Here is a 17,926-nt window from a genome sequence, read left to right as displayed (position 1 = left end):
CCGTATTAGAGTCAGCTCGTATGAAAGTCCTGCCACAAGACTTGGCAGGAGTCCTTCGTAAGACCTCAAACCCCGAATGCCGTGAAAATGGGCGACATTCGGGCTTTCGGCTGTTTGTAGGACCTGCGCAACAGGGGCTAACCAGAATATTTTTATATTTTGGGGTATAATATAACATATTATATTGATATTTTGCAGTATCAATTGAAAAAGACTGATATTGCTTGATATTTTCGGTATTAACCAGCTCATCTGGCGATATCAGATACCCTGATAATATTTTGACAGGTAATACTCTAGAAGAAGAAGACCGGTGAAGGCAACTCGACTTTGCCACGCAGCAGCGGAGCTCAGATAAGGGACGGTTCGACTTACAGTGTCTTAACTCCAAATTGCTATAGTTCTACTGCACTGAAATTAGTAGGATTCACGTGTGAGGGCTCTTCAGCGGCATACATGTATGTGAGCCCAGGTAATAAGGTATATAATGTTTAGTAGAAACTTCGCGGGCGAACTTGTGTGCATTAGGCTTAACTGCAGCAACAAGTACAAACAGAACGTATTCATTCATACTTCTTCTCACTTTTCATTTTCACGTGTAATATTGTAAGGACCTTAGGCTAAGGTCCTCTTGGGCTCTGTGTTTGTACGTAATCAGAATTTAAAACAGGTTTTGATTGGCCAACGTGGTGCGTAATCATTTGAAAATATCGAAATTTATTAATATTAAGTGAATATAAATATAATATAAATATAAATATCATTTGAGATAACGAAGTATCACCACATATTTACAGTATTAATCCTCAGACCGGGGTGATATTATCAGTATAAATACCACCCATTTCGGGGTTAACATTAACCCCTGCTGCGCAAGTGCTTCCATCGGACTAGCAATTCTTGGTCCTAATTCCCTATGAGGGACTTGCTAATCTGCTCCGATAACCTAGCCCCATCTTAGTAGGTAAGTAGCTGTTTTACACGTCCGATTCGCCAAAACACTGAAAAGCACAATATTGGTAGCTGCGGCTGGGGACTTGGTGGATGACACTTTGTTGTGCTAGTGGCCGTCCGTGTTGATTATCACTAGCGTTATCTGGAAGGATGAAAGGAGCGGCTGCTTTTGTTTTGCTGTTGCTGGGTGGTTTCTGCGGTGACTGGATGGATAGTTGGCCGCCTTCTTTTGCATACAGATCTATGTATGTACACTGCTCGGTTCAATAGGTGAAAGCATCCCAGTGGGTAGCCCCACCCTTGCTGTGGCACCTTGAGTTGTTTTGTTCTAAATCCGATTAAGCAAGCGCGCCACTGAGGGGGACACAAAAAATCGCTGACGGTACCCGCAGCGAATATACACCAACAGTCTGGAGGCGGCTTCCTTCGCAATTGAGCCGAGATTTGTCCCTCCAAAAGTGAGAGTACTGTACAACAACAGACTGTAGCCTAGCGTACTACTATTTAATAATACTGTATGTATTAATATTAATTGGGGTCGAAGTCCCCACTTACATTGAAGCACTCACTTTTACTTAGCTTTTTCTAGGGCCCATTCCCTCATTTACTTACCTGATATCAGTTTAGAAGGAAGGGTTTTGGGCTGACATTCTGATTGAGTCGCCCAGGACCGTTTTTTGACCGAAAAATCCTGTCTTTACTGACATTTCCTAAATTGTGACATGGATAGTATATGAGATTTTACTGCATAAATATTTAAAATTTAGTGACCGTATGTCATTAAAACGGAGGTACATGATTTAGAGGGCACTTTCCAGACAGAGAAAAGCTAATTTGGCTTAGCAACTGGACGACGGGTGCAGCTTTAGCTAAAATGATACAGTTTACCGGCTGTGATGATTATACTAAATGCCTCGTCGCATACGTTCATACTCTCATTTAGAGCGGAGGGAACACGGTCAGCAAACTATACATGTATACGGTAGCGTCAGACTCAGTCTCCTACAGTTTATTTAAGAACATAATAATATTGGACAGACTTGTCGCTTCAAGTTCGATCCTACCAGCAAGAGTGCAGTCAGCACTAAAAGCGGTAGTGAGCGGTTGAGAGGAGCGTAGCCGCAGCAAACCCGCGCGGGGTGCCCGCGCGGTATTTGCGTAGGCGGGCCCAGCGATGAGCATTCCAGCGAACGGACCCGTTGCCGGAACTGGGGTTTTCTATTGCGGGGGTCTGGGGGTTGCAACCCCCAGTATGTAAAGCTTGCAATTCACTTATTATATACAATGACGACATCTTCACGCAGATCTATGACAACAGCGTTCCTAATTGAACATGTGATGTTGGAGCAGGTACCTGCACTGATACCTTACTTCTGCACGTTAGCTGGGGTACCCAATTAATCAACGACTTCATTAGATCCACTGGGAGAGTGGGGACGTTGTCCTGCAGTGGAGATTCCACTGCAGGGTGTCGGCTCCCTAAGAGCCTGTTCGCTACAGAGAGATGATCGCAAAAAGCTGAGATATCCATCTCCAGTTGAGTCGCTACACACATCGTCCCAGGCTGATATTAGCCAATCACGTACGAAAGATCCGGCAGCTGTCGGCGACTATCGTCGGTCGCAACGCCGAGTTGGCGTCGCCGTCGCCGACGCCGCCACCAACACCGGTGCTGGTGCATGTCACGGACGAAGTCGGACCACGGGCCCTGTATGCGGTACACCAGGATCGAGGCAGATATGGGCGGCATGGACGAGTAAGATCATGCACCGCAAACACCAGCACACCAACTGTGTATTCTGACGTTGTATATGATGGTGCAACTGCTTGTATGCTCTCAGACAACCACAAATGACGATGATATCATGGACTAGAAAGCGCAACAGTGCTGCCGGCAGGGGACGAGACGAAAACGCGGGAGGCAGTCGGCATCATGCAGCAAGAGTTGACCCAAGCAGGTACGCCGATTGGAGCGTAAGGCATTGTAATGCTTGTTCTTACGCTGTCTGTGCCTGTGTACTTAGCACAGAATCTGCCGGCAACGCGTACTTTCACCAACCCTGTCGCCACTACCGCCTACACAGCAGCCACAAGCAATAACAAACTCTCTCCCAGCACATGAAACGTTGCCAGCAGCAAGCGCCGACGCAGTTCACCCTAGGTATGTAGTCACACCATGCATATCTAGCATGGCGGGACTGACATTCTAACTGCATGCTGCATATCCGTCATATTATCACAGGTCTGTGGATACGCAATTCTCTCCTGATGAAGCTACCATCTTTCCCGAACTGCGGCCCCAAAACCACCAACGAGACTAGCGTATTCAGCCCAAACCATGCCGGCTCAGGCACCGCGGGGACAGGCAATCGTATACGGGCAAGTACGGAGCTGGTCCTGCCAAGATTTTGAAGCAATGGGGAACCACTGACGACGCTTATGGAGCACTTGAAGTCAAGGCATGGTCAATAAAGTTACTGTCGTGATCTAATAGTTGTATGTTATGCATGGCACCGCCTTGATAATACCTCGTAGTCTTCGCATTTATACTGTTGTGTTTGTAGGGGCTTCGCGCCCGATGCTGTCGCCAATGTTCAAACAAGATGTGTATGCAATGTAGGTTGAGGCAAATAGAATACGCGACTCCAAGTGCTACTACTGCTCAAAGTTACAAGTGTCGCATGGTTGTCATCCTGCAGGTAAATGGTTGGGCTGATGCTTGATCTCATGCAGGTGCGTACTTAGGGGATAAGGCGTGCAAGCGCTTTTGGAGACGAAAAAGCAGCCAACGACAACGAAGAAGAAGCCGATGTTGCCACCACATCTCGCACTGACATACTGTCTTTGTTATGGAAAATGTGCCCGCCGCCACTGTCGAAGGCGCAGTCAAGAAAGAGTAAACTGTGTCCGTAGCCGTGGAGAGGAAGGTGTCCATGGCGACTGCCGAAGCCATGTCATGAGAATGAAGAAGTGCTAAAAATATGTGCGCTACACTACGTACAGGTAGAGCAGACGCGGCGTAACTACATAAGCAGGTGCTTGCGTGAGTTGACTGCGGCCAGGCTGCGTGTACTCCGTACTACAGTGGCTAAGTCAGTACATTTTATCATTAGGGCTGTTTACACAATCCTTTCATAATATATCAACCTGAGGTGTCTTATACATATCCGGTGTTCGCTGAGGAAGCAGATTACTGTACATCCCGTTCGCGGACGGATTTCGCTCCTGTTCGTGACATACAGCTGTGCATTGCATACATGCTGTGTTTACTTTGAACATCCACACCGACAGCGCGAGAGTCGGGGGAGGTGATATCGACAGCGGGCTCCCCGCTAACTGCAGCGGGGCTACATACAAATTCCTATATTAGCCGTACAGATGCTAAAACCAAAAAACGGGCTACTGGTACAGAAATGTGCTTTTAGGATCGATTTGCATATTTTGACAAGCTTTGGTACTTGTTAGCATAGTTCGTATGGAATTCCTGTTTGGAGCCCCAGACAAGAACTGCTTCACGAGCGTACTGCGCTGTCGATAGCTCCGCCACCTCTAAAGGTAAGCCGACCACAACAGTGCAATACTTGTACTCACCGTCATAAGCTGCATACTAAGACGTAAGCACGATTTTAGATCCGCTTAGAGAGTATCATCGATCCCCTTTGGTAGATCATCGATCTGCTTCGGTAGTATCATCGATCCGCTTGAGTAGATCATGGATCCGCATTATCAAAGAGTGTCATGCATTCGGTTGGCCTCTCATGAGCCTGCAGTCGCCATTATTTTGTCAATTTCTACATGTATCGTAAGGCATTTTACAGCCGACGATAAAGCTCATGTAAATGGGTTTCACAATTTCTGGAGGTGGCCCGGTACTCAGGCGAAAAAAAAACTCACATGAATCCTGCTGTTTACGGCTAACCAATCGTTACAAAGACTTTCAACACAGCCTTCATGCAGTACATGCCCCCAAACTATAGCTTACCCAATATCAGTAATTCCATCATTTTGTACTGCCTAAATTATTATACAAATTTGAATTCATTTTTGATCTACCTCGGAGCTCCCACGTTCTAGAAAACGCTTCACATCGGCATCAAAAAGCCTTTTCCATGCAGTTAACAGTACGAAATTAATTGGACACTATAATAGGCTTTCACTGTTGGAGGATACGTACTTCATGAGGTTTGAATATCTGTGGTATATGGTGTAGAGCATTCTGTGTCGATAGGATTGTGTGTAAGGTGGGCACCCCCAGAGCGGGCTGAAACTTTTCGCACTCGCGTCGGTAAAGCTGCACACACTGTCAAGTTCAAATGTGCTGCAAAGATGTGCACGATACTCTTGTCGTTATCTCCACTCCGGGTGCCCTTCTTCTTACACCGCGTCGGAGGGGGATCGTTAACACAAGCTGCTCACCTAAGCACCTAGGGAGCGTCTCGGTAAGCAGGGTCTCTACCAGTGCGAGGCCGTTCAGTGTCGACCAGACGTTACTGGCCTGTACGCATGGCTAGGATAGGGATGGCGAGGAGGAAACGTTATAAGCGCTAGTGGTCAGGTAGCCCCACTATCTGTTCCCAGCTCGTAAAGCCCAGTTATATACAGCAGGCAGCAAGAGCCGTTCGCACACTGGCACCTGCGAGCTCCGCGCCACTCGGCCGAGTTGCTCCAACACCACAGCCCCTGTGGTCTCTCTCCACAGTCCTGCCGCCCTACTCGAACACTACCCTCATCTGTGCACTGGTCTACCACTGCCATACCTTCGCTATTGCCGTCGCTTTGGCCGACGCTCTTCGTTGCTGCTCCAAAGACCGGAAACCCGTGCGTTCGGCGCAACTCGTGTATATTAGTCTTGAATCTCCACAATCCTGTGAAAAACCGCAACTGAGGGTCGAGTCGGCCGACCGCCGCTCGGTATCCTCCTACTCAATCCTATCCCCGCTGTACCCGCTGTATCTAGTCCAACGCACGGGCGCCTGCCTACCTACTGGACCTCTCCCTCTTCGACGCCTTCTCCATGCTCGTTACATAGCCTCAGTTTGAAGCGGAAACATATAGTAATTTGTCGAGGTGTCGAGATACAAAGGCCTGCTCCGTCCAGGGTTTCGCATTAATCACCTTTTGAGCTGTATCACTACAGGTAATACGGATGGTGTGCATTATTATAGTAGCATGCTACACAGAAATAGACAGGGTGTGTAGTGATACAGTACTACAGTAGTAAATACAGCAGCAGTCTAATGAAAACTCCCAAAGATTTACTAGGATAAACTATAGTATCCACAAAAGTGCGATTCACAGCTAGTAAGTACGAATGGAGAACTGACCGGATACGATTGATCTCGGAATCAATTCGGCGGAGTTGTAAGTAGATGGGTGCTGCTTATTCCAAAATTTAACGGGTCGCGGAGAAGTGTCAGGGGTCGCCTCCAAGGATCTCCGGGTCCTTGGTCTACCTGGGAGGAATCCTCCCTCGGGAGCCCAGGAAGGAGCAAGACGGCAGCAATGGCATCGTCAAGGTGGCCAGGGTCGACGAAGGGTGTCAGCCTGGCGGCGAAACAGGCTAAGTAAGACGGTAAGCAACGCAGAAGCAAACCATGGTATAACGGTAACAACGAAGCAAAAGATAGGGGAGAGAGAGCAGACTGCTGGCCATGCTGCCTTTCGGGGCAATGGTGGTGTTGCGATATAATTCCGACGAGCGTGGTCCAGTGGTAAACGCCGGATCGATGGAGTGCGAGAAGAGAGCGAAGGCGTGCGGCGGGCAAGGGTGAACGACGTGTTGGAGGGACGCGTGGAGGTGGTGAACTCCGGATCGACGAAGCGCGAGAGGAGGGGTTATTATTTCTTTTAGCACTTGGATATCGTAGGGGTATGCATTGGTCACATGCCGGAGTGGCGTTTGATTGAGGTGTGCCCGTGTGTTTGGGCTACTGCCGCGGGCTCGTGTCCTGGAGGCACATGATCCGTAGGCGACGCTGCAGCAGTGCGCGGCATTGGGTGTAGTTAGCCGTCTAAACCGCAACAAATTCAAATTCAAATTTAGTTTTTCAGTATTGTGCTATTGTTAAAAATCGCTTACTTACGTATTTTTCTTACAACTTTCAATTCGATTGAAATAAACGGATTGTACTCTTTCCGGGCAGCTTTGCAGCGTTGTAACGCGTATTATGCGTCCGCTCAACAAGCTTAATGTGCAGTCGTCGGCACGAGCAGTCCAGGACAGGCCCACAGACGATTTGTCAGTCATCTAATTAAATTGAGCGCTTGGGTTTTGGGCAAGCAGGGCCACGCCCCGACGATCCATTTCGGGTGCGCGGATTTTGCCCCTGTTGTTTTGCTGTAATGTTATTGGGTTGCACTATTAGCGTCATCTACATTGTAATTATACCTCAAGTCGTTGATGATTAGACGTTTGTTGCAATTGGGACTTACGTAGTTTTAGGCTTCTGCCAAGATTCACTATGCCGTGGGTTTCAGACATACACCTCAATGGAAATGGTATGATAATCATTTACTAAGACACGTCGTCCTTGAATTCAAACGGCAGAAGATGTGATATCTGTCTGAAATATTTCGGTTTTTGAATATGTGCAGGCGTGAGGGTCACTACACCAACCCGAACTACGGGTACACCCTGGCCGATTAGCACTTTATCGTGTGTTCAATATGGGCGTCGTCGGTGAGAACGTTTACTTAAGTAGTATAATCTGAAATCCATATTTTCATTTAGATTTAGATTTTGAAACGAATACAGTCAACAGAGGCAAACTCCCCCGCCGAGCGAAGCGAGGTGGGTGGCCCCACGTGCTCGACTTAAACCGGTAAAGAGAGCCCCGCGTGCGGGGCTCTTCTCGGCTTGTAACTTGTGTCACAGAAGTCCTTCCACACGTTTACGAAGGAGTTGTAAGCCCTAGAGGTCCTTTCAAAGGACCAAAGGACCCCTTTGGTCTTCTCCAGTATTGAGACAGTCTGGCTTCGCAAAAACAAGAAGACCGGCTCGACGTCAAAAGCTATTTGTATACTGAAGTTTAGCCGCCACGCGACCACAGCAACGATGGTGACCGGGGAACTGACTCTCGCGTTGTCGGTGTGGATGTTCAAAGTAAACACAGTACGTAAGCAATGCACAGCTGCATGTCACGAACAGGAGAGCAATCGGTCCGCGAACGGGATGTACATGTACAGAATTGGTTCACAGGTCAGTCTGAGTGATTCAATCTTACAGTACATATTAGCTTATGAATACTACTAGAAGTGGAGCATCTCAGTCGAGTTGCTACGTTGAGTTGCTTAGAGCCTGTTCGCTACGTAGCTTGAGATGGAGACGGCCGCACTATCGAACCGCGACGGAATTTGATTGGTCAAAACGTCACTCTGTACAACAACACAACTGGAGACGAACGCAGATCTCCATTTCTACCTCCGGGAGCCCGTTGGAGCAACACTAACTTGAACTCATAGGTGTTCATGAGTCTTCGGGAGTGCCGCCAATAGATGCACATGGACGAGGAGAACGTGTGGACACATCCGCCGATAACTCGGAGGATCCGACGGCGACGGGAGAGCCGGCGGCAGCCGGGCTCTGGATACACCAATGGCTGGTCAGGGAGACCCATATATACTGAGATCAAGTCAAGCGAAACGCGGGAGTAATCCGTCTGATGAGAGGCACCAACGAGCACAAGGAGAACAAGAAGGAAAGCAGGAGGGGAAGGCTAGAGAGTAGTTTGAGAGACGATAACATTTAATCTCACTTCGGAATTTGCCCCCTCAACCACAAGCTACAAACCAACAATAGGGCAACAAGCTCAAGCCCTCCCCGACGACCGACATGACGACGTCCAGCAAGAAGGCCAAAGTCATCCTGGGAAGCGACAATTACTTCCACTGGTTTCTGGCGCTTGGTGCATGGACACAGCGTGGGCAGTTTGCCCTCCCCGTGGTTGCTTTAGACGCGTGTCATTTAAAGTCGAAGGAGCGAGGCACTCTATTCATTGCGAGCTGCCTCAGTCCCAACCGAGAGATTATTGTTTTGGCCGCTGGGATTGGGATGATAGAAGATGGCGAACATTGGGAGTGGTTTCTTGAGAAACTGAAGGAAGCATGTACTTTCATCAGCAACGTCGATGTTGCCGTCATGAGCGATCGCGAGAAAGGTCTCAGCTCGGCGGTGGCTCACGTACTCCCTGAGGTACCGCACGGGTACTGCTGCTTCCACATCAAGAAGAACACGAAGACTGAGTGCAAGACGGACTTCAACGGAAAGATCACTAAGCTTGCAAAGGTCACGACATCAACGGAGTACGCCAGACTGATGGATGAGTGCGAAGATGAAAACGCAGCGGCAGCAGAGTATCTAAAAGGTAGGGGCGTAGCCTGTACCGTGTCCCGTGTGTCCACAGTGGCGGCTGTAGCCGAATCGTTGCCTATAGCCGGGATGCGGTGTGTATCCTATGAGTACCGTGTAGCCTAACCAGATCGTAATTGGTGTGTTGCAGGAATCGCTACGGAGAACTGGATTTCATACTTCTTTCCGCGACCACGGTTTGGTCAGGTCACGACAAACATTGCTGAGCCAGCAAACAGTTGGCTGCTTAGTGAACGCGAGGGCACGTGGCTAGGGTGTCTTCAAGGTCTTACGAGAAACGTTCAAGGGCGAAGGTGGCAGCTGAGCCGTGACAGCGATTCCATATCGGGGCGTTTCGTTCCATGGGTGGTTGCAAAGGTGATGAAGAACATTGCATTGGGACGTCAGCGCCTTATCAGTCCATCAGCGACACAGTGATCGAAGTGATGCGCGTATCAGAGAATACGTATGCTCAAGTGGACATAGCTACACGGCTGTGCTCATGTGGATTGTGGACGGAGCTGCAATACCCCTGTCTTTATGCGTGTACTGCGTTACAGTCGGTGGGTATTGACCCTCTCAATTCGATATCCGAGTACTATTCTGTTGAGCAACTCCGACTCTGCTACAAAGAGACTGCGTTTCCAGTTGATGCTGGACTCCTGAGCCCTGGTTCGACTAAGCCTCCTGTCATCAAAGCTACCCGTGGTCGTCCGAAGAAGTTGAGAATGCGAAACCGTTCGGAGTATCTAAACAACGACTCGCCCGTTCATTGTAGCCGATGTTCCAAGCCAGGGCATAACGTCCGAACGTGCGAGCGGCGCAAAAAAGAACGGCTGAAGCGACAGAAATCTCGCGAGGACGCCAGACAGATTGTTGTTTGAGGTAGATGTATGGGAACACCACACATGGACTACAGGGTACACGTAGGCTACAGGCTACACGTAGGCTACAGAGTACGAGTGGGAGATAGGTAACACTTCGGAAACACGATACGTTACTGGTAACACATGGGCAACAGGATACACTTGGGCTACAGGGTACGTTATGGATATTTTCCAAATCAAGGTATGTTCCAAGAATAACGCTTCAATTGAACATTACGGCCCCGAAACAGAATTATTTCAAAAATACGGCCCCGAAACAGGATTTCCCCTATTTTTTTTAAATTAAAGTCATTAACGCGGGAGTCATGTGACCCCGATTTAATGATATTATTTACAAATGTGAGTCACAAATCAAGCCTTCTCCAACGCGCCTGAGCGCGCGAACTCTCTCGCTATTCAGTTACCAGCAACGGTCCTATGAATGCGTGGTGGGCCCCGGACGCGGCGGCAACTTCTTACTTACTCGCAACAAGTGTTAATGCCTGTCTACGAGTTTCCGCTGGGGTTGGGCAGTTTGCAGCCCCGCAGTGTTCGCGGGGGCTTGAGACAGAATAAATGGGATTTGGGATATACCACATCCCACCCACGAGCACGTGGAATAAGGTATAAACCACAGGTCATTTCGGCGAACGTTCTTCATTGCCACCATGATTAACGCCAACCTACTGCAACTGTACCTCGTTCTTAGTAGTAGATGAAGTCGACGTCATGGTTGATGTCGGCCGCGTCATCTTTGTCCTCGACAGGTACAAACTCGTCCAAGAACTCAAGCTCGTCCGTCGAGCAGTTCTTCGCATTGAAGAAAATGTGTTCGAGTTTCTCCACGCGTTCTGGCGCGAGCCGGTTACGCAAGGTGGAGTGCACAAACTTGTGCGTTGAAAAATTGCGCTCTGCTGCTGCGCTTGAGCACACAACGTTGAACGCCACTTCTGCCACAGCCTGTAACAATGGGAACGAGCTGAGCCCGCTCCAGAAGTCTGTTACCGCGATCTTCTTCTTCTTGAGCAAACCCATTTTGTGCGAGGCCTTCATCGCGGCGACGAGACATGGAACTGGCTCAGCTCTACCATGACATCATCGGCTTTCTCCGACCCGTGCCAACTGGTGACGAATGTCTCGACCTTTTCCTTCGTATTAACGTCCATCCCAACGCCAGCAAAGCGGGGGTCCAGCAAGTGCGCTACGCCATGAGCATCACCATACACGAAATTGAACCGAGCTGCAATCTTCGAGCGAACAGCCGCTTGCTCCGCGGCCGTTAAAGGCGGCTGCGGAATTTCGCTCGGTAGCACCAAAACCATGTCGAACACCTCCGACGGCACGGCCCTGTTCTTTTCGAAACGAGGTTGGTCCTTGACTAGCGGTTCCAAGATCTTGACTGCCTTCTGCAATTGGGGCACGAGAGTCTTACCCGTGACGACGTCGAACACCGCGCGGCGCGCAGCCTTCTTGGAACGCTCGGGAACCCACGATCTGATTCCAGCTGCAGCAAAATCTTCTCAGACTTTAGCACGCTTTGAAGAGACGCTATAATAGACCCCCACCGTGTATCACACGGCAGCGCTAGAGCCGGCGGCGCACCGCCGTCCGGTGTAGCAGGTTTCTGCTGGAGAGTCTTCAGTTGGTACCACAACTTGTGGTTCTTCTTGAAGAAGACGACGACGTCGTTGAAGTCCGTCACTTGTTTCTCCAGTCACGTGAGCGACGCCACCACGTCCTTCACCAGCAGATTGACTGTGTGTGCGGCGCAACCGAGAAAAAACATTTCCCGGCGAGGTTCTTGAAGAATCGTCCATGAATTCTGATTGGCCGGTGAATTGTCGGTCACAACCGCCACGAAATCGATGAAGTCGTCCTTTCTGATCACGCGTTGGATATCGTCGGCTAGAAGCACGGCGTCACTGGTGCTGCCTGTGTATACTGACTCCAAGAAAAATGTCTGGTAGCCGCAAATGGCGAGGTAATTGATTACCGCGATGCCATTGATATCCGTCCAGCCGTCGGTGACGAGAGAACTGAAGCGCCTCGCGAGTGCAGCGCTCATTTAGCGAATCGAGTCGTCGTAGCACTCTTCTAGCAGGCGTCCACGGATGAGGGGTTGAAACGGGATACTAACGGTCGGGCTGACCAGACGAAACACCGCGGCGCATGTTTTGTGCTGCGCCTTGTAGAATGTCATACCGGTGGTCAAGAGCCATAAGGCGAACAGCTTGTTGAACTGGTCCTGCGTGGGAGAAAACTGCAAAAGGCGCATACTGGAGGATTTTTCTGCTAAAGACGCATACGCTGCAAAAAATGCGCATACCGAGTTTCTGATTCCACGTAGGATCAGACGATCGCGCAACTTATAGGGCAGCGCTTAGACTTTTGGCAACGAACACTTACATACCCTACCGCGTCTTCCTTTTATATGTTAGCCTCCCAGGCATCGTCTCGCTTTCTGCCGGGGCGCTTGGTAGTCTCCATAGTGGTAATTAGGAAATGAGGCTGTTAGAGATAGCGAATCATACGCGTCACTTGCTTTTGCGCTGCGATTCCATTAGCAGCGTTGTAGCCACTCATTTTTTTCATTTGAATTCAATATGTCTATAGAGTCACTAAATAACCACCGCCTGTTAAAAGTGATTGATGCAATAGCTATCAGTTTAGCGCGGGTTTACACCAGATTGGATAAAATGCATAGCTTTACCAACAATCCTTTACAGACGAAACGCGTACCCTTGTATCTCTATACCCTGCGATATCTGCTTCAGGATTTGTGACGTACCAGTATATTTATTTTCTATTGTTTTTTTCTTTTAAACAACTTTGTTCGTGCCCACCGAGGCTGGCACATGTGAAATTGATCTAACGGTATGTCAATTTAAAACTTTCATACTGCAGTCATGGTCACCTCACCGGACCGAGTCAAGCAAAACCAAGCGTTAATGAGTGGAGTTACCCTATCAGAAGCAGAGGTGATTGCTCTGTGGAAAGAGCTGACCAGGCTTGTTGCAGTACATAGCAGAATATGGCTAAGTGATACGGGAGCTGAGTAAAGGTCTAAGTTACGCGACTTGGCGCCAACATATATGTGATATCGGGAAATGGCTGCGACCGGGCGGCCTCCGGCCGAAGTGCCGAGATGTATTAGTGATCTCGGCGTATTATAGTTGTAGGGCGTAAATCGAGGACCTCCCAGTATAGTTGACTTGTAGCTGAGACTGGCACCCTTTCATTCAGAGGGACCATAGTTGGATTAGCGCAAAACCAAGCATTGCACAGTGTATTCGAGTGGCTAACGGTGCTATTATATTATCATAGGGTAAATTTCTCTGACCTACAGCATGCAGGTAGGCACGTAAAAGGGATCGGAGCTGATCTTCAGGTTTTATTATCCCACTATCTCCGCCGACCGTGTGGGGTAGACGCGTGTTGTTGGTAGTCCTCGTTTAAAAGATTTCAGTTGGAGGGGCGATAAATCGTAAAATTGTGCTTTACCTTCACGGTATATAGATATCTTCCTGCATCTCGTCGCATGCGCTACACGTGACGACGAGCAAGGATTCTCATTATACGAACGTGTGTCGAGGCATAAAGCGCGACGGATTTCCTGTTGTCTGCATGGGCATTTGCACGCACAAAACCCTCGATCAAAACGCCGTTGACGAACCCTGCAGCCCCGGCCGTCTCTCGCTATGCTCCTCTATTACGATCCAGGTAGGTGTGCGCGCTTCCCCGAGGACCTTGCCGCTCGATTTTTGCCGCACCCGCCACCGATAAGGAAACAGGAGTAGCCAAGTAGTGTTAATGCACAAGTACACAACTCGTTTCCTTTGCTCACTCTACCTTCGCCCTCTTGCGCTTGACCCTGCCGAATTGAGACTGAGCTCCTACTTGCTCAATGCACTGTGGCTGCAGCTACTCCACCAACCACTCGAACTAATTCAACACCTGTCTGCTGCTCCGCAGCTTCTCCTCACTTGTCTCCACGACCTCTCTCCTTCTGACGACTTCGCCAGCACCTTCGCTCCATTAGGCGACCACCGTCGTTGCGCCAACGGCGAAAACCGGAGGCAAATCATAACATCCTCTACACTATACTGTCCGTGCGTCCTCGTCTTCTGGGCTCATGTGCATTTCCGCCAAGCCCCTTACCTTGCCCACTACTGTTATTGTGCTCTTTGAACACCACTCCCCCTCCGCTGTCTTCCAGCTTCAAGCTACGAGCTTCCAGCTACCGGTTTCATGTGACGCTAGCTAGCGGACTTGCTGTTGCCACCTACCTACATCAGCTGCACACCCGCGCCTTAATCTTCGTGGTGGGCGCCACCTTGCTGTGTATGTTGCATTTTCTCATCGGTTCGGAGGTCGAAGATTTACTCGACTCAAATTATGGCTTCAAGATGAGTTGCTCCTGGACCGGACTGAGCAGATTCAAGTATGCACCCTGTAGGTGGAATAGGTCAGTCTATTTGTATGAGTAGCTAGATTCCTACATGTCCTGGCAGTGCGGAAGGTTTTCTCGCTTCCTTAGCAGACTCCAAACAAAAATGAATCATTCTCACATTTCCTCTCAAGTCCTCAAGTCTCCAATCGCATCCAACTCCGACTACTTCCTCGACAAGCCTCTCTACCTCGCCTCGCCCTCCACGCTTCTCCAAGTTTGCACCCGGCTGGCTGAGCCCCGAGAAGTGCAACAGTGTACGTCCACCGCTGCGTTCCGTCGATAATAGTTCGCTGCTGTGGCGAGCGACAGCTCGATCCAACTACAACTCGTTGCATTTTGACTGCTTGGTGACTACTACGTGCTAAAACCTCCTCAGTCCACATGTACGCGGGTTCACGAGCTACGGTGGCGGATGTTATCTTCATAACCAACTCACAACCAAACCGGAGAGTGCCTGTTGTCAGAAAATGTAAAATATGTCCATAATTCCCAGTAATAGACACCTTTTGCCCACGTAATTTACGCGTTTTCGAGCACACGTTTCCGCACAAAATACGGCGGTAAAATTGCAGAACGACATCCTGCGTATCATGATATACCTTTGGCATATAATGTTTTATGGAAACAGTGCACAAATTATTTTATCGAGTTTCAATGGTAATTTTACGAGTTGTACAAATAGACGGCATGCGCATCAACCGCACGACCTCGGCAGCGCCGCTGTGCTTGTATCGAGGTGAAGCCGAACGAGAAGTATTATGTTCACTAGTCCTAGATCATATAAGATGAAATTTGACGCGTTGCAGCCGTCGTTAAAGGCAAGATATTCCCGGTCAGTTGGGCTAAACATATTTTTTCTACTGCCACACAGTTATTATATATTTCCATATCTGACCGCAAGGCGATCAAAAACTCGTTGTAGACCTCATAACCAACAGCTTGGCTCTGAACAGGCTTCTGGGTATCCCATTTAAAGCATCCCTCAACGCACTTGGTGCAGAACGTGATTTTGTGCTGGATGAGCTGTTCGTCAAGCGCGATAAGGTTGACCCGCTTGTGAAGCTTGCATGAGTAGTACACACGCATGAAGTACATGCTGCAGAGTAGTGTACTCTGCAAACATGTTCGAGGTTTTGACAATACACCAACGATATGTATATATTGCAAACGCGTCCGTTGTTTGCTGCTCTAAGTAGTACTAGGGCTCCGCGAAGGCTGGGATAGGAGGATTTTGGTATAAACCCCCTTTTTAGTTTTATTGATGACTTTTCTTATGAGCTACGGTCATCTCCTGCGCCTGCTTCGCAGCCGCAGCATCTGCCCGAAAATTGTCCTTAAGACTGTAGATGCCAGATATCAACTGGCAACGCTTTACAACAAATGCGCACCTTGGCTGAGATCTGTTTGCAGCTTGTAGAAGTTTTATACTTGAAAATGCAAATGCTTATTTCAAGTGCTACTACAGTCCGCCTCAATCGTTCTCTTTACTTCAATTCGCTCACTGCTCGAATATACGTACTGAATCATACCAGTGTCGTCGGTTGCACACCGGTTGGACGCATATAAACCTTTTGGAGGCCCCAGTGCGGCACCGGATTCATACCGGAGTAATAAATATTCTACCGGTTCGATTTACCCACGCATATGGAGGGCCCAGTGCATCACTGGGGTCATACCGGTTTCAAGAAAATATACCAGTTAGATGTCAAGAGGGGTCATCGTTTGATATAATCCTATTTGGTCTGCGATAGCAGCACTAACGTTGCTTCCTATCCCAGTATAAGTCTACGTTCACACCAAAAGCCTTCAAGGAAACCGCACGCGGTACTGGTTGTCAAATCGATCTTTCAAGTACGCCGTAAGGCGTATTAGCTAGAAAAAAATATTTTTTAAGGAGAGCAGATTTGGTCCTCGTGCCAGTCAGCTTTTACATTTCCGAGTGGCTGCATGATGAACGGATGAAAATCGTCTGACTCTACGAACAGGTTAAGCTTAGCTGAAATCAATCGCAAACAAGGCGGAAACGCTAGTGTTTACTGTAAGGCGGTGCTTGTGTATAGACGATGGGGTTCAAGACCCTCACCTTCTCAGAACGCGTGACGAAAGACCTATTTCGGGTAGATGAAGCTGGTCCTGGGCCGAGTGTCAACGCTGGACGCATCCACGAGAGCTTCTTCATCTGTCCGATGCACACGTAGTTCGAGGCTCCCCGGTGTCAATACTGAAGGTTTTTACGTTTATGTTGTTGAGGTTTTGCGCTCGGAACACTCAGGACGAGATCAGCACCAACCCGACTTCCTCTCGTCACCTCGGACGAGTGTAAACGCTTGATCCTAGCGCCAGGGGCCATCAACTAGAGCTGGAAAGCTCGCGTGGTACTTAACAACGCTGCCGGCGTTGTAGATTGATATTCATACCTAATTGAATATACGTGGGCAAAAAGTGTCGTTGGCAATTTTACAATTTACGAAACTCAGGGAGGCAGCAGAATCCGTAAAAACGTGAGCAAAAGGTATCTAATAATATTGTGCCGTGTATGATTTCTGTCTAAACAACGACGTAATTCGTTGTTTTAGCAAATCACGGTGATTAGCCCATCATTGAGTTAGGAGGCTAACTCGTCGATTTAAGATAGAATAGCTGCTAAGACAACGAGTTAACGTTGAGTTATGTTCACTTACGTTGAATGGCTGGAGTAAATCCGACAATACTACGGCACTGATTCTAATTCTAACTCGCTCGCTTTGTCTGATTGATTTCTAGTCGATGATTGGCATGCGTTGGCGATCTATCGTACTAAACTACGTCTACAATATTGAAGAACATCCCTGTTTTTATATCGAGGAGCTGCAAGCAGCTTTAAAGTCAGCGTTTCCTGTCCTACCAAACATTTCTAGTAGAAATTTTCTACTGCTACTATATGCCGTGCTCTGATATTCGAGCTTGGTTTAACGCGCAACGCCACGGCGAAGAGAGCGAAAGAAAACGTCCCCGCCGAAATCAGTGCTTACTATTATGCAAGGAGTTGGCGCCATTCTATCGGGGACCTTATCAGTTTGTTTTCTTGCAGCGACAACCGATTTATTCTTGCAGTGGCAACCGCTCCGTTCTTGCTCTGCGTTGTGCTTGGTACTGGCGGTTGATTAGCTTAACTTTAACCCCCCCCCCCGCACTCATACGGTGTATATGACTACATGTTATGAAAAAGAACAGCACGTCTTTTTCTACGTGAAATGCACAGGTGTAGGTGAAAATATGCACAAAGAACGAGTAGTAATTGCAGAGAATGGTGGATTAGACTGATTATTT

General features: G+C 48.7%; 4 protein-coding genes across 4 annotated transcripts; 1 reads left to right on the top strand and 3 right to left on the bottom strand.

Moving 5' to 3' along the window:
• Positions 1–9,091: 9,091 nt before the first annotated feature.
• On the top strand, positions 9,092–9,427 carry PHYSODRAFT_328074 (hypothetical protein; the record flags this gene model as incomplete). The annotated part of the gene is made up of 1 exon (XM_009524326.1): positions 9,092–9,427. One exon carries the CDS (start codon positions 9,092–9,094, stop codon positions 9,425–9,427), a length of 336 nt encoding a protein of 111 aa, XP_009522621.1.
• Positions 9,428–10,953: 1,526 nt separating this feature from the next.
• On the bottom strand, positions 10,954–11,166 carry PHYSODRAFT_410714 (hypothetical protein; the record flags this gene model as incomplete). The annotated part of the gene is made up of 1 exon (XM_009524325.1): positions 10,954–11,166. A coding segment is annotated over one exon (213 nt), but the record flags the coding sequence as incomplete, so codon positions are not given.
• Positions 11,167–11,881: 715 nt separating this feature from the next.
• Positions 11,882–12,232, bottom strand: PHYSODRAFT_495744 (hypothetical protein; the record flags this gene model as incomplete). The annotated part of the gene is made up of 1 exon (XM_009524324.1): positions 11,882–12,232. One exon carries the CDS (start codon positions 12,230–12,232, stop codon positions 11,882–11,884), a length of 351 nt encoding a protein of 116 aa, XP_009522619.1.
• A 3,303-nt stretch (positions 12,233–15,535) lies between these two features.
• PHYSODRAFT_403700 (hypothetical protein) lies at positions 15,536–16,823 on the bottom strand (the record flags this gene model as incomplete). The annotated part of the gene is made up of 2 exons (XM_009524323.1): positions 15,536–15,730; positions 16,680–16,823. Coding segments are annotated over 2 exons (339 nt in total), but the record flags the coding sequence as incomplete, so codon positions are not given.
• Positions 16,824–17,926: the final 1,103 nt, after the last annotated feature.

The sequence above is a fragment of the Phytophthora sojae genome (genome assembly GCF_000149755.1).
Source record: "Phytophthora sojae unplaced genomic scaffold PHYSOscaffold_3, whole genome shotgun sequence".
NCBI classification, from domain to species: Eukaryota; Oomycota; class Peronosporomycetes; order Peronosporales; family Peronosporaceae; genus Phytophthora; species Phytophthora sojae.
Note: the sequence above shows the minus strand (reverse complement) of the source record. Positions and strands in the feature narration are given on the sequence as shown.